At 36.3% G+C, this 15462-nt stretch overlaps 1 protein-coding gene across 1 annotated transcript in view; it reads left to right on the top strand.

The window, feature by feature from the left end:
• The window catches only part of UEVLD (UEV and lactate/malate dehyrogenase domains), an 86054-nt gene that overhangs the window by 59557 nt on the left and 11035 nt on the right, over nt 1-15462 (top strand). Inside the window, 2 exon segments of the mRNA XM_077114176.1 lie at nt 9209-9379; nt 10349-10522. Of these exon segments, the coding sequence (XP_076970291.1) occupies nt 9209-9379; nt 10349-10522 (345 nt within the window).

Below are 15462 nucleotides of genomic sequence, written 5' to 3'. Positions count from 1 at the left end.
AGGACAAAAACAAACTGAAAGTGAAAGGTTGGAAAAGATATTTCATGCAAACAAAAATTAGAAAAGAGCAGAGGTAGCTATACTAATACCTGACAAATTAAACTTCAAATGTAAAACAATTAAAAGAGACAAAGGACAGTACATATTAATAAAAAGAACAATTCAACAAGAAGACATCACAATCGTAAATATTTATGCACTGAGTCAGAGTGCTCCAAAGTACATGAGGCAAACCGTGACAACACTGAAGGGAGAAATAGACACCTCTACCATAATAGTTGTAGACTTCAATTTCCTGCTCTCATCTACACATATACTATCTAGACAGAGGATCAATAAAGAAACAAAGGATTTGAATAATTCAATAAATGAACTAGACTTAACAGACATTTACAGAACATTATACCCCACAACAGCAGGATACACACCTTTTTCTCAAGTGCTCATGATCATTCTCAAGGATAGATCATATGCTGGGTCACAAATCAAGTCTCCATAAATTTTAAAAGATTGAAATAATACAAAACACTTCCTCAGATCATAATGCAGTGAAGTTGGAAATCAGTAACAGGCAGAGGGCCAGGAAATTCACAAATATATGGAGGCTAAACAACCCACTTTTAAAAAAAAAAAAATTTTTTTTTTAAACATAACAACATACAAACACAAACATACTTACCATATGATCATTCCACTCTTCTTATCCTGCCCAGTATGTGGTGCTTGTCTGCCTGCAGGTCCCACCAGCATAAGATGATGCGGTACCTTTAACTTTGGCAGACTCTCCCTGCTGGGTGCGTGGTGGAGACAGAGGAGAGGTTGTAGGCTGGTTTTAAAGGCTTCAAATTACCAGACCCTGGTGTCTGAACAGACTGGCAGGGATCGGGAGGGAGGGATTCCTTGAGGGAGGGATTCCACCTGAGCTGGGCTTCACCCCTCCCCTGGGGAAGGTACAGGCTCCAGACAAGCCCCCAAACAAGTTTGTTTCTGCTTATGCCTGGGGCAGTTGCAGCCCGAGAAGCCCCACTGCTGTATTCAAAGGCAGTCAAGCCTTTGTAGAAACACAGCCACAAAAACCTCTGTTTCCTGCCCTTTGGCACTGGGGCAAAAGTGAGCGACCTCCACTTTGACCAGGTTCACCTGAGCTGGGGGCCTATTTTTAGTAGTCAGAATTTGTTAGTCAATTTCACAATTGGCTTTGATTGCACTCAGCCCCTACTGCTGGTAAAGTCTTTTTCCTTTCCTCTCTGGGAAGCTGCTTGTGGGGGAGGGGCGCCAGCCGCCCCGGCTTGGGGAACTTACGGTTCTGGGGGGGCTCGCAGCTGGTCCAGACTGGGGTACGCTGTGTGTCCGGTCACTGACGTGGCCCCAGGAGCTGTTCTGTACTGTTTCTGGTTATTTAGTAGTTGTTCTGGAGGACAAACTAAAATGCTCACCTTGTTAAGCCGCTATCTTGGCCCGGAAGTCCTGATCATTCCATTCTTGTTATAAAATCAATAACTTACAATATCATCACATAGTTGTATATTCACCACCACGAACACCTCTCAGAATATTTGCATCAATCCAGAAGAAGAAATCCAGAAAAAAAAAAGAAAAAATTTGTACATACCGTGTCTCCTCCCCTCCCCCTCCCCGATCACCAGCATTTCAATCTACTAAATTTATTTTAACATTTGTCCCCCCTATTATTTATTTATTTTTAATCCATATATCTTACTCATCTGTCAATAAAGTAGATAAAAGGAGCATCAGACACAAGGTTTTCACAATCACACAGTCACATTGTAAAAGCTATAAACAACCCATTTTTTACCAACCAGTGGTCAAGGAAGAAATTATAAGAGAAATCAGTAAATATCCCTAGGAAAATGAAAACACAACATATCAAAATTTATGGGATGCAGGAAAGGCAGTGCTAAGAGGGAAATTTATGCCTTAAATGCCTGAATTAAAGAAGAAGAAAGAGCAAAAACCAAGGAATTAACTTTTCTCTTGGAAGAACTAGAGAAAGAACAGCAAACTAACCCCAAAGCAAACAAAAGGAAAGAAATAACAAAGATTAGAGCAGAAATAAATGAAATTGAGAACATGAAAACCACTGAGAAAATCAACAAAACCAGAAGTTGTTTTTTTTTTTGAGAAAATCAATAAAATTGATGGACCCTTAGCTAGGTTGAAAAAAATAAAGAGAGAAAGAGGGAGGGAGGGAGGGAGGGAAGACGCAAATAAATAAAATCAGGACAGGAAGAGGAGATATAACCACTGACCCTATATAAATAAAGGAGGTAATGAGAGGATACTATTAGCAATTATATGCTAATAAACAATGTAGATGAAACAGCTTCCTAGAAAGACATAAATAACCAACATTGATTCAAGAACAAATAGATGGCCTCAGCAAACCATTCACAAATAAAGATATTGAATCAGTCTTCAAGAAGATCCCTAAAAAGAAAAGTCCAGGACCAGATGGCTTCACACGTGAATTCTACCAAACATTCAAGAAAGAATTAGTAACAATCCTCTTCAAAAAAAATTGAAGAGGCAGGAATGCTACCTAACTCATTCTTTAAAGCCAATATTACCCTAATACCAAAGCCAGACAAAAATATTATGAGAAAAGAAAATTACAGACTGATCTAATGAATATGGATGCAAAAATCTGCCACAAAATACTTGCAAATAGAATGCAGCAGCACATTAAAAGAATTATGCACCATGACCAAGTGGGATTTATTTCAGGTATGCAAGGATGGTTCAACAGAAGAAAATGAATTAATGTAATACATCATATCAACAAATCAAAGCAGAAAAAACACATGATCATCTCAATTGATGCAAAAAAGGCATTTGATAAAATTCAACATCCTTTCTTGCTAAAACACTTCAAAGGATAGGAATAGAAGGGAACTACGTCAACATGGTAAAGGAAATATATGAAAAACCATAGCTGAAAGGGATCAGTAAGGGGTATGGCATGTAAATTTTTTTTTTCTGTTTGTTATATTTTCCTGTTGTCTTTTTATTTCTTTTTCCGAATTGATGCTAATGTTCCGGGAAATGATCATGATGATGAATATGCAACTATGTGATGATATTGTGAATTGCTGAGTGTATGTGTTGGGAATATTTGTGTTTCTTGTAATTTTTTTTAATTAATAAAAAATTAAAAAAATAATAAAAACAAATCCTTCAACTATCAAACTCAAAGGACAACAACAACAACAACAACAACAACAAAAAAAACCCATAGCTGACATCATCCTCAGTGGATCAGGAACAAGACAAGTATGCCCACTATTACCATTGTTATTCAACATTCTGCTGAAGTTCTAGCTAGAGCAATTAGACAAGAAAAAGAATAAAAGGCATCCAAATTGGAAAGGAAGAAGTAAAACTCTCACTGTTTGCAGATAATATACTTTATGTTGAAAATCCCAAAATATCTATAGCAAAGGTACTAGAGCTAATAAATAAATACAGCAAAATAGCAGGTACAAGATCAACACCTAGAAATCAGTAGTGTTTCTGTACACTAGTAAGAGCAATCTGAAGAGGAAATCAAAAAAGAAATTCCATTTTCAATAGCAACCAAAAGAATAAAATATATAAGAATAAATTTAACTGAGGATACAGAAGACCTATACACAGAAAATTACAAGAAATTGCTAAAGGAAATCATGGAAGACCTAGATAAGTGGAGGGCATACTGTGTTCATACAGTTAAGATGTCAGTTCTAACCAAATTGTTTTATAGATTCAATGCAATATCAAGTAAAATCCCAAAAACTTATTTTACAGAAATAGAAAACTAATAGCCAAATTTATTTGGAAGGGCACAGTGCCGTGAATAGCTAAAAGTATCTTGAGAAAGAAAAATGAAGCTCTCACACTACCTGACTCTAAAGCATATTACAAAGCTACAGTGGTCAAAACAGTATGGTACTGGCATAAAGATAGATGGACTTGAATAGAGTGGTCAGCTATAGACACTCTCTCATCTATGAACTACTGATCTTTGATAAAGCAGTCAAGCCAACCCTCCTGGGAAAGAGCAACCGCTTCAGTAAATGGTACGTGGAAAATTGCATATCCATATGCAAAGGAATGAACGAGCATCTATATCTCACACCCAATACAAAAATTAACTCAAAATGGATCAAAGACCTAAATATTAGAGGTAAGATTATAAAACTTATAGAAGAAAATGTAGGGAAATATCTTATAAAACTTGTATTAGGAGGTGCGGTGTCCTAGACCTTACACCCAAAGCTCAAGCATTGAAGAAAGAAATAAATGGGAACTCCTCAACATTAAACACTATTTTGCATCAAAGAACTTTGTCAAGAAAGCAAAAAGGCATTCTATGTGATGGGAGACAGTGTCTGGAAACCACATATCAGATAAGGGTTTAGTATCCAGAATATATAGAGATTCTTCAACTCAACAACAAAATGACAACCCAATTGAAAAATGGGCAAAAGACTGAAGAGACATTTCTCAGAAGAGGAAATACAAATGGCTAAAAGGCACATAAAAAGATGTTCAGCTTCACTGGCTATTAGGGAAATGCAAACCAAAACCACAATGAGATGTCATATGATACGTACTAGAATGTCCATTATAAAAAAAGAAAACGACAAGTGCTGTAGAGGTTGTGGAGAAAGAGGCACACTTATCCACTGTTGGTAGAAATGTAAAATGATAGAACTGCTCTGCAATGCAGTTTGGTGGTTCCAGTGGAAGTTAAGTATAGAATTTCCATATGATCCAGCAGTCCCATTACTAAGTATATATTCAGAGGACCTTAAGGCAGGGATACAAATGGACATTTGCATACCAATGTTTATAGCACCATTATTTACAATTGCCAAGAGATGAAAACAGCTCAAATGTCCATCAACAGATGAGTGGCTAAACAAGCTGTGATATATACATGCAATGAAATATTACACAGCTGTAAGACAGAATAAAGTCATGAAGCTTGTAATAACGTGGATGAACTTTGAGGACATTATGCTGAGTGAAATTAGCCAGAAACAAAAGGACAAGTACTGTATGGCCTCACTAATATGAGCTAACATTAATAAGCGAACTTGGAGAATTGAAGTTAAGAACACAGGTTATCAGGAGGTAGAAGTAGGGTAGAAATTGGGCAATTGATGCTGAAGGAATACAGATTGTGCAACAGAACTGATTGTGAAAATTCAGAAATGGTTAGCACAATATTACCTGACTGTAGCATAATAATAGAAGTTCTGAATGAAGCTGAATGTGAGCATGATAGAGGGAGTAGGGCTGGTGGCACATATGAAATCAGAAGGAAAGAAAGAGAATAAAGACTGAAGCAGTATGATTTAGCAATGCCTAGAGTGGACAATGATGGTCATTTCTGGATTGATGGAAATATTCTAAAAAATGATTATGGTGATGAATACACAACTATATGATGATATTTTGAGCCACTGATTGTACACCATGTATGGAATGTTTGCATCTTAAAATTTATTAATAAAAATATTTTTTAAAAATTTAAAAGCACATTGTATCAATTACTTGAAGAACAGATTTCAGAGTTTGGTATGGGTTACAATTTCACAATTTTAGATTTTTACTTCTAGTTGCTCTAAGATACTGGAGAATAAAAGAAATATCAATGTAATGATTCAGTAATCATACTCATTTGTTAAAGCCTCCCTTCTCTGTATAACTCCACCATCACCTTTGATCTTTCTCCTACTCTTTAGGGGTATTTGGGTTCATCCCATTCTGACTTTTTCATGTTGAAAGGGACTGTTGATAATATGTCACCCAATATATTCCTTATATCCTTCGTGTCTTTTGCCATATCTTCCCTTAACTCGATTTGATTTTTGATGTTATTTTGGAAATGTGTTCAAACATCCTGAATTAGTTGTTTAAACCCTTGTATGTCATTTGAAATGTTGGCTTGTTCCTTTGATTTGGCCCTGTGTTCAATTTTCCTAGTATGACTCATTTTTTTTCTGGCATCTAGGCATTTTATTTCCATAATTAGTTTATTCTGGATGTTTTCATTCTTTTACCTAGGGTTTTTTTTTTATCTGTTGGCTTTGTTCTCTATCTGTTCTTTGGCACTTAGTTCAACTTATTCTAGACCTCTAGCATAGCTTCTGTTTAACTGATCAGAGTTTTATAGCTCTCGTTTTTCTAGTTCTTGCTCTGCCTTTATGGGAGGGTCTCCTTGGATATGGTCGACGCTAGTCAGATTTTCCATGATCAGACAGACCCACATCTTAGGAGGCGGATGTAACCAGTATCAAGTTTCCCTGAAGGTGAGACCTATTTATGAAGCTTCTAAACTCTGTGCTTTTCTTATCCTTCACAGCTTGTGGTGCTTGTCAGCCTGTAGCTTCCACCATGGTAAAGTTATATGGTCCCTTTAATTGTCTGCAGTTTCTCCCTGCCAGGGCCATTGTTGATAGAGAAGCTGAAGTAGAAGGTGGATTTAGCTTGCTTCTGTTTTCCAGACTCAGGGGCCTGAATTACCTGAAGGAGAGCTGCCACTTGAGCTTGGCCCCTCCCCCCTTTTCTTGAGGAAGATACACCCTTTAGTGGATTAGCCACATTCATCTATTTACTTTGTCTCTCAGACATGCCTAATTCCACCCTTACCTGGGGCAGTGCTGAAGCCTGAGAGTGCTTGTAGTTCTATTTAATGAGCTGTTAAGAAGTTAAAAGAGAGAGAGAGAGAGAGAATAAAAGTCTTTTCTGAGCTGGATCCCCGCTCCCTGGGTTTGTCAATCAAGAGCTGAAGTTGGTATATGGCTCTGTGTGTCCCCAGAATCTATGTGTCCTCTTTTCTTGGGGTCCAGCCCTTTTCCGGTATTTTGTGATGTCCAACTCAAAAATCCTCTGTTTTGTTTTCACGTCAACCCTGCCCCCTCTCTACTTGGGTAGAAACTCCTGTTCCTTTAGTGCTTACTTCAGGTTTATTTGTGCTCAGGGACTGTTTTCAGTAGTCCAAATGTGTTAATTAATTTGCAATTGGAGCTTGTTTTAGCTATCTTTCTTGCCTGTAGTGGAATCTGTTTCTTTTTTTCCTCCGGAACCAGCCTGCCCTGTCCATGGGGAAGGGGAACCAGCCTCCGCAGCTTACAGCTGTAGACTTACAGTTCTGTGTGGGATCTTAGCTGTTCCACTTATTCCAGACTGGTATATGATGTGTGTCTGGTCTCTGAGGTCCCCCCAACAGTTGTTCCAGATAGTTCCTGGCTATTTACTAGCTGCCCTGGAGGACAAACCAAATTCCACACTTCACTATGCTGCCATCTTATTCCTCCCTTTCATCTTTTTTAAAGTAAGCATTTAGGGCTATTAGTTTTCCTCTGTGTACTGCCTTCACTATATTCCATAAGTTTTGATATGTTGTGCTCTTGTTTTCATTCGTTTCAAGATAATTACTGATTTCCCTTGTAATTTTGGTTGTTTTAATTAATTTCCATATATTTGTGGATTTTCCATTTTTCTGCCTATTTTTGATTCCCAGTCATTTCATTGTGGTTAAGAAGACGCTTTGTATAATTTCAATCTTTTTACATTTATTGAAACTTTCTTTGTGACCTAATTGTAGTCTATCCTGGAGAATGACCTCTGTGCACTTGAGAAGAATGTGTATTCTGGTGTTTGCAGGTGCAGTGTTTTATATATATCTGTTAGGTCAAGTTCATTTATTGTATTATTCAAGTTCTCTTTTTCCTTATTGATCTTCTGTCTAAAAATGTTCTATCTATTAATGAAAGTGGTGTATTGAAGTCCCTACTACTGTAGCAGTGTCTGTTTTTCCCTTCAGTTTTGCCAATGTTTGCTTCATGTATTTTGGGGCACTGTGGTTAGGTGCATAAATATTTATGATTGTTATTTCTTCTTAGTGGAGTAAACCTTTATTAATATATAGTGAATGTCCTTCTTTGTCTTTTTTTTTTTTTTTTTTTTTTTTTTTTTTTTTTTAAAGAGAGAGGGAGGAAAGGAAGGAAAGACAGAGAGAAGGAAGGAAGGATGGAAGAAAGGGAAACATCTTTAAACATTTTCTTGTTTTATTATATTTTGTTTATTTGTTTTTTACATGGGCTGGGGCCGGGAATCGAACCGGGGTCCTCCGGCATAGCAGGCAAGCACTCTTGCCCGCTGAGCCACCGCGGCCCGCCCCTTCTTTGTCTTTTCTCACAGCTTTTGACTTAAAGTCAATTTTGTTCATTGTTAGTATAGCTATCCCTTTTTTGTTGTTGTTGTTGTTATTTACATGGAATATCTCTTTCCATCCTTTCACTTTCAACCTATTTGTGTCTTTGGGTCTAAGGTGAGTCTCTTGTAAACAATGTGTAGTTGGATCATGCTTTTTATCCATTCTGCCAGTCTATGTCTTTTGATTGGGAAGTTTAATGCACTAACATTGTGTTATTACTATCAAGGCAAGACTTACTTCAAGCCATTTTGTCTTTTGTTTTTATTATGTCTCATATCTTTTTATCTCTTTTCCTTTATTTTAGCTTCCTTTTGTGTATAGTTAATCTTTTGTGATGTGTATGATTGAATCCCTTCTCATTTCCTTTTCTCACTTTTAAAAAGGTCTAGGAGGGGGAGTGAGGGTAGCTCAGTGGTAGAATTTTCGCCTGCCATGTGGGAGACTCAGGTTCAATTCCCGGCCCATGCACTTCCCAAACAAACAAACAAGCAAAAACAAACAAACGGAAAACCAAATCAAAAAAAAAGAAAAGTTCAACAGTTGGTGCTACAATAAGGGGATATTCACATAGAAAAAGAATGAAATGTGACCTCCACCATACAGTATTAAAAAAAAAAAGCTCTAGGACTCCTTAGATCACAGTTTGAAAATCATTGGTGTAATTGACTAGAGGTTGGTTTTGCCTATTACCTATTTATTTATTATTTCCTAGATAAATGTGAATTACATAAAACAAAAGTCTTTGTAGATTCTGGATTCTACAATTTATTTTGTCTTTATTCCTACCTTCCCCCCTTGTGATACCTTCTTGCTCTTAACCCTGTTTCTAGAGGCAAACCTCAGCCCCTTCTGAGTTGTGTAGTTCCTATGGAGATAGAATAAATCTGGAGGCAAGTGTGCCTAAAAACACTGTATTGTTATAAACTAGAGCTTGATTAAAACTTATATCTTGAGCTCACACTCTTTCTTTTTATTTATTAGATTTGTCTGCCTCTGCTCATTCCAAGGTGGTGATCCTCACAGTCAACTCTTTGGGTAGTTCTCAGTCCTACCTTGACGTGATACAGAGCAATGTGGATATGTTCAGAGCCCTTGTTCCAGCTTTGGGACATTACAGCCAACACAGTGTTCTGCTCATTGCATCCCAGCCAGGTAAAATTCTTTATTTTAAATTAATTTGATGGTCCGGTACATCAGTAGAATTCCCATTATGGGTAAGTCATAACAATTTAGATTTATAAAGGGACATTGAGGTAGTATTCACTAAAATTGCTCTTGTAATGAACAATATAGTATGTCCATATCCTGGTAAGTTACCTCTTAGAGCTGGTGTTAAATAGGAAGTTTACAACTTAAATTTTTTTATGTAATGTGGTATTATGTTCTAGGTTGTCTGCCCAGGAGAAAAGCACATTGGTTCATGAGAAAGAACTTTTGTTAACTCTGAAGTTCATAAAATGTTACATTTTATCTTTTTTGCCAATTGCATTGGAACTGTTTTACTTGAAAAGCAAATACCTTCAAAGAGTTAGGAGGTACTGGATTCAAATTGCTGAACAGATTTTTTTAATGTACCATATAGGTGTATGGTATACATTTTACTTGCTTTTCTGTAGGAATTGGTTAAGAGACACTAGTCTTTTCAATTTCTGACATCCTTTTGGCATGTGAGGTAAAAGTAATTGTATTTTTTTTTTATAATTCTATACTGCATAGTCATATATCAATCAATATTTTCATTTAAAGTTAGAAACTCAGCTCCCTAAGATAGACATAAAAGAGAACTGGATCAAAGAAAATAAATTTTATTCTTTGGTCTTCTGTATCTTCTTTTTGTCCTTTCATCCTTCTTGCTTAACTGTTCTTGGAAATTATCTATTTTTCACTCTTAGCAATTTATATTTAATAACAAAGCTATAAATATCATGTTGAAACCTGGTTAGTGGGTTTTAAATATACATAAAAAGTCCTATGCCTCTTAGCACATAGAGAACCTAGGAAGAGAATATAGAAGCTCTAATATTCTTTACTTTTAAAAATAGTAGAAATGTTGTTTGTGAGCTAGGCTTGAAGTATATAAAAGATAACCTTTACATTTTCAACTTTATATGTAATATTTAGTGGAAATCATGACCTATGTGACATGGAAATTGAGTTCATTTCCTGAAAATCGAGTGATTGGAATTGGATGTAATCTGGATTCACAGAGATTACAATATATTATTAAAAATGTTTTGAAACAAGAAACTTCAGGAAAAGAAGTATGGGTTATCGGTGAGCAAGGAGAAGACAAAGGTAAGAAATGCATTTTTATTAGTTATATTGATAACCTAAATCACCAGTGGTCATGGTTTATGGAGTCCAGAGTTGTGGAACTTAGTTGGCGTCTCTTCCACATTGAGTGCCTTTTATATAACAGGCCTTATATTGTGAATAGACTCTACAAATATGTCATTTGTATTTACTTTCCTATAAGTTTAAGATTAGGTTAGTTGCTTCTTAAAGTGTGTACTTTTCTGTGTTTTCTAGTTTTGCCATTTTGGATATATCGTATTGGGAGAATTTTTAAGAAAATTATTTTGATAAAATTTAGCAGCATTTTAAAGCTGAATATGTCTACACTGGCCACCTAGTTTGTTGGTAGAAAGAGTTAGGCTATAGAATAAATCCTTATAAAATCTGACAATATGATTGAGCAGAAACACATTTCAGGCTCCCTTTCACTAAACTGTAATCAAAAGACCCTAGAAAATGGTAGGAAACAAGAACATAGAGTAGAGGTATTAGAGTAAGAGTGTCTAGATATTCAGACAAATCCAAGACCCTGACTGTTCCTCACTACCACCATTCAAGATCTGGTCCATGTTGATCTGTTGTTTGCTATACTTATTATAAATCATTCTGTTAAAGTTTACTCTTTCCTCTCGAGTCTACCCTGTAGATGATCCTAGATTAATAATTATATTAGCCAAAGTTTACATAGTATTATCATATGTTTTCACCTATTAACTCAAGTGATAATTCCTAAAACATATTCTTTTTTTCAAAAACCTTCACTGATTTCCACTGAGTAGATTGATAAATTCCTTTACTTTGCATTCAGAGCACCTCAGAATATAGCTTAATCTTCCTTCCCAACTGTACTTATGGAAGTAGCCATGTTATTATAGAGCTGGAAGGGACTTGAGGGATCATCTATTACCTTTTGTTTTAGGGAGCCAGTAAATGATGCGAGAATAGGAAGAGCCTAAAAGCCTACAGCTTTTAGGGGCAAAGAAGAGTTAGAACTAGGTCTAGTGCCTCCCCCCCACTCCACAGCTTTGTTGCAGCCAAAGGGTCCCTCTGTCCCCTACATTTACCTCCCTTATGATTCACCTGCTCCCCCCATTTCAGCATATTCCAATCTCATCCTTGAGGGTGTAGGTTAAGTATTCCATACACTATGATGCTTTCTCTGATCACATCACTTCACAATGATTTCTTAACTCCTTTGAACTAAAAGCAAGTGCTACCTATGTAGTAATTAACCATACACTGTCTCATATTTCTTCTTTTGTTACACTGCTCTTTGTTCATATACAGTTTATACACTGTGTGTGTATACCTTCTCCTTATTTAAAGTGTAAGTTATTAAGCTTTTTTTAGTTGAAAAGATAATGCATGCACATTGTAAAATAATTAAATAGTACAAAAAGATAATGCAGTGAAGGAGGGGCAAGATGGCAGCGTAATGAGGAGTAGAATTTAGTTCATCCTCTAGGTCAGCTAAGAAATTAACTAGGACTATATGGAACAACTGTTTGGGGGACTTCAGTGACCAGACACACATTGCACAACAGTAAGGAATGGTGGAATGACCGAGATCCCACTTAGAACTGTAAGTCTCCTAAGCTGCAGTGGCTATTGGTTTTCCGAGGGGATGTGAAGCCCTTCTTGGCCTGCCAGGACCAGCTGCCCTGCTGGGTGCTGTGAGTAACTGGGTGTGAGAATAGCCAGATGCCAAGAATAGCCGGTGCTGAGAATAGCTCCTCCCTCCCCCTCCCTCCCCACCCTGCACCACCTTACTCAGCCAGCCACCACATTCAGGAAGAGGAGGTACTGAGGGGGGAAGGTGACTCGAAAGTATCATCTGTTTAGACACCTCAAGGAGAATTACATCCCTTCCATGAGATGTGAGCCTTGGTTTTGCAAGTAATTACTGACAGTTCAAGTGCAAAAGGAGACCTTCAATGTGAACCCAAGCAGCTACAAAACCTTAGATGAGTCAAGGAAATCAACTTACATAATAACCTCATCTAGATAAAAATATGCCCCAAACACAACAAAAAATCACAAAGCATATGAAGATTCAGGCAGATATGGCCAAGCCAAATGTAAACACCAGAGGAGACAAGAAGTTTGGAATAGCTGATCAAGGATGTTCATAATGACATAAAGGATATCAAGAAGATACTATAGGAGCATAAGGAAGAATTTGAAAGAATAAATAGAAAAATAACAGCCCTCACTGAGATGAATGATACTGTAGAACAAATTAAAAATATACTAGAGTTACACAGCAGTAGATTTGAAGAGGCAGAAGAAAGAATAAGCAAGCTACAAGAAAGGGCAATTGAATTCGAACGTTACAAAGAGCAAATGGCAAGAAAGAAAAAATGGAACAGGATTTCAGGGAAATGATGGACAACATTAAGAACACAAATATAAGAATCATTAGTGTCCCAGAAGGAGAAGAGAAAAGTAAAGGGCTAGGAAAGTTACATGAAGAGATATTAGGAGGAAAAGTTCCCAAGTCTTATTAAAGACATAAATATGGAAATCAAAGATATCTGATTAACCCTAAATAGAATAAATCCTAGGTATACTCCAAAACACATACGCTACTCAGACTGTCAAATTTTGAAGAGAAGCAGAAAGTTCTAAAAGTAGCAAGAGAAAAGTGATGTACTACATTTAAGGGAGACCATATAGGAGTGAGTTTGGACTACTCAGCAGATACTGTGGAGGTGAGAGGGCAGTGATATGATATATTTAAGATTCTAAATGAGAAAGACTTCCAGCCATGAATCCTTTATCCAGCCAAGTTGTCCTTCAAAACTGAGGGAGAGATTAAAATCTTCTCAGACAAATAAAGGCTGAAAGAATTTGCCTATAAGAAATTCAAAAGGGAGTTCTATTGGTTGAGAAAAAATATATAGGAGAGGGAGGTCTGGAGGAGGGCACAGAATTGAAGAGTGTCAGTAAGGGTAACTTAAAGAATAAAAAGAGAGAAGGGAAAGAATGTATACACCTGACAAATAAAAGCTAAAAGTATAAGATGGTTTATTCAAGAACTGCCTTTACAGTAATAACCTTGAAGGTTAATGGACTAAGCTTACCAATTAAAAGATACAGATAAGCAGAATGGATTTAAAAATATGATCCATCTAAATGCTGCTTACAAGAGACTTATCTTAGATCTAAGAAAATAAATAGATTGAAAGTGAAAGAATGGAAAAATGTCATTTATGTAAGCTGTAACTAAAAAAAAAGCAGGAGTAACTACATTAATATCAGTTAAAGTAGACTTTAAATGGAAAGATGTCATAGAGACAAGGAAGGACACTGCATATTAATAAATGGGACAATTCACCAAGAAAAAATAACAACCATAAATGTTTATGCCCCCAGTCAAGGAGCTCCAAAGTACATGAGGCAAACATTGGCAAACCTGAAGGGAGCAATAGACATTTCAACAATTACAGTGGGAGACTTCAACACACCACTCTACTCTAGATAGAACAACCAGATAGAGAATCAGCAAGGAAATAAAGAACTTAAGCAATGTGATAGATGGACCTGACAACATATGTAGATCACTATACCCCCCAAATACCAGGATATACGTTCTTCTATAGTGTTCATGGAACATTCTCCAGGATAGATCATATGCTGGGACATAAAATAAGTCTTTATAAATTTATTAAGATTGAAATTATTCAAAACACTTTCTCTGACCACAAGGGAATGAAGCTAGAAATGAATAGCCAAAGAACCAGAACTTTCACAAATATTTAAATACAGACTAAATAACACACTCTTAAACAATCAGTGGGTCAAAGAAGAAATTGCTAGAGAAATTGGTAAATACCTGGAAATGAAGGAAAATGAGAATACAACATATCAGAACTTATGGGATGTGGCCAAGACAGTGCTGAGATGGAGATTTATTGCCCTAAATGCCTATGTTAAAAAAAAAGGAACAAGCAAAAATTGAGGACTTAACCACTCACTGATGGGAACTAGAGAGAGAATAGCAATCTGACTCCAAAGCAAATAGAAAAAGAGAAATAAAGTTTAAACAGAAATAAACAAACTGGAGAATAAAAATCAATAGAAAAAAATCAACAAAACCGAAAGTTATTTCTTTGAGAAAATCAGTAATATTGATTGACCCCTAGCTAGGCTGAGAAAGATAGAGGATGCAAATAAACAGATTCAGAAGTAAGGGGTGGGAGAATTGACCATGAATCCTAAAGAAATCTTAAGAATCATAAGAGGATACTATGAAATAATATATGCCAACAAACTGGACAACCTAGATAAAATGGACAAATTCCTAGAAACACACGAATTACCTACACTGACTCAAGAGGAAATAGAAAATCTCAACAAACTGATTACAAGTAAAGGGATTCAGTCAGTCATCAAAAATCATCCTGCAGATGGTGCACGGGTGGTTCAGTGGTTGAAAACTTGCCTTCCATGCGGGAGGATGGAAGTGTTCATGAAAAAAAAAAATCATTCTATAAAGAAAAGCCTAGTGCCAACTGCTTCACAGGGAAATTTTATCAAATATTCCCAAAAGAACTAACATTAATCCTGCTCAAACTCTTCCAAAAAATTGAGGAAAAAGGAATGCTAACTCATTTCATGAAGCTAACATCACTCTAATACCAAAACCAGATAAAGATGTTACGAGAAAGGAAAACTGCAGACCAATCTCCCTAATGAACACAGATGCAAAAATTCTCAACAAAATACTAGCAAATAGAATCTAATGACATGTTAAAAGAATTATGCATTGTGACCAAGTGAAGTTTATACCAGGAATGCAAGAGTGGTTCAACAGAAGAAGATCAATCAGTGTGATCAGCAATTCAAAGGGAAAAAAAATCACATGAATATATCAGTTGATCATGAAAAAGCATTTGTCAAAACTCAGCATCATTTTCTGAAAAAAAAAAAACACTTAA

The sequence above is a fragment of the Tamandua tetradactyla genome, chromosome 8 (assembly GCF_023851605.1).
Source record: "Tamandua tetradactyla isolate mTamTet1 chromosome 8, mTamTet1.pri, whole genome shotgun sequence".
Classification (NCBI taxonomy): Eukaryota; Metazoa; Chordata; class Mammalia; order Pilosa; family Myrmecophagidae; genus Tamandua; species Tamandua tetradactyla.
Note: the sequence above shows the minus strand (reverse complement) of the source record. Positions and strands in the feature narration are given on the sequence as shown.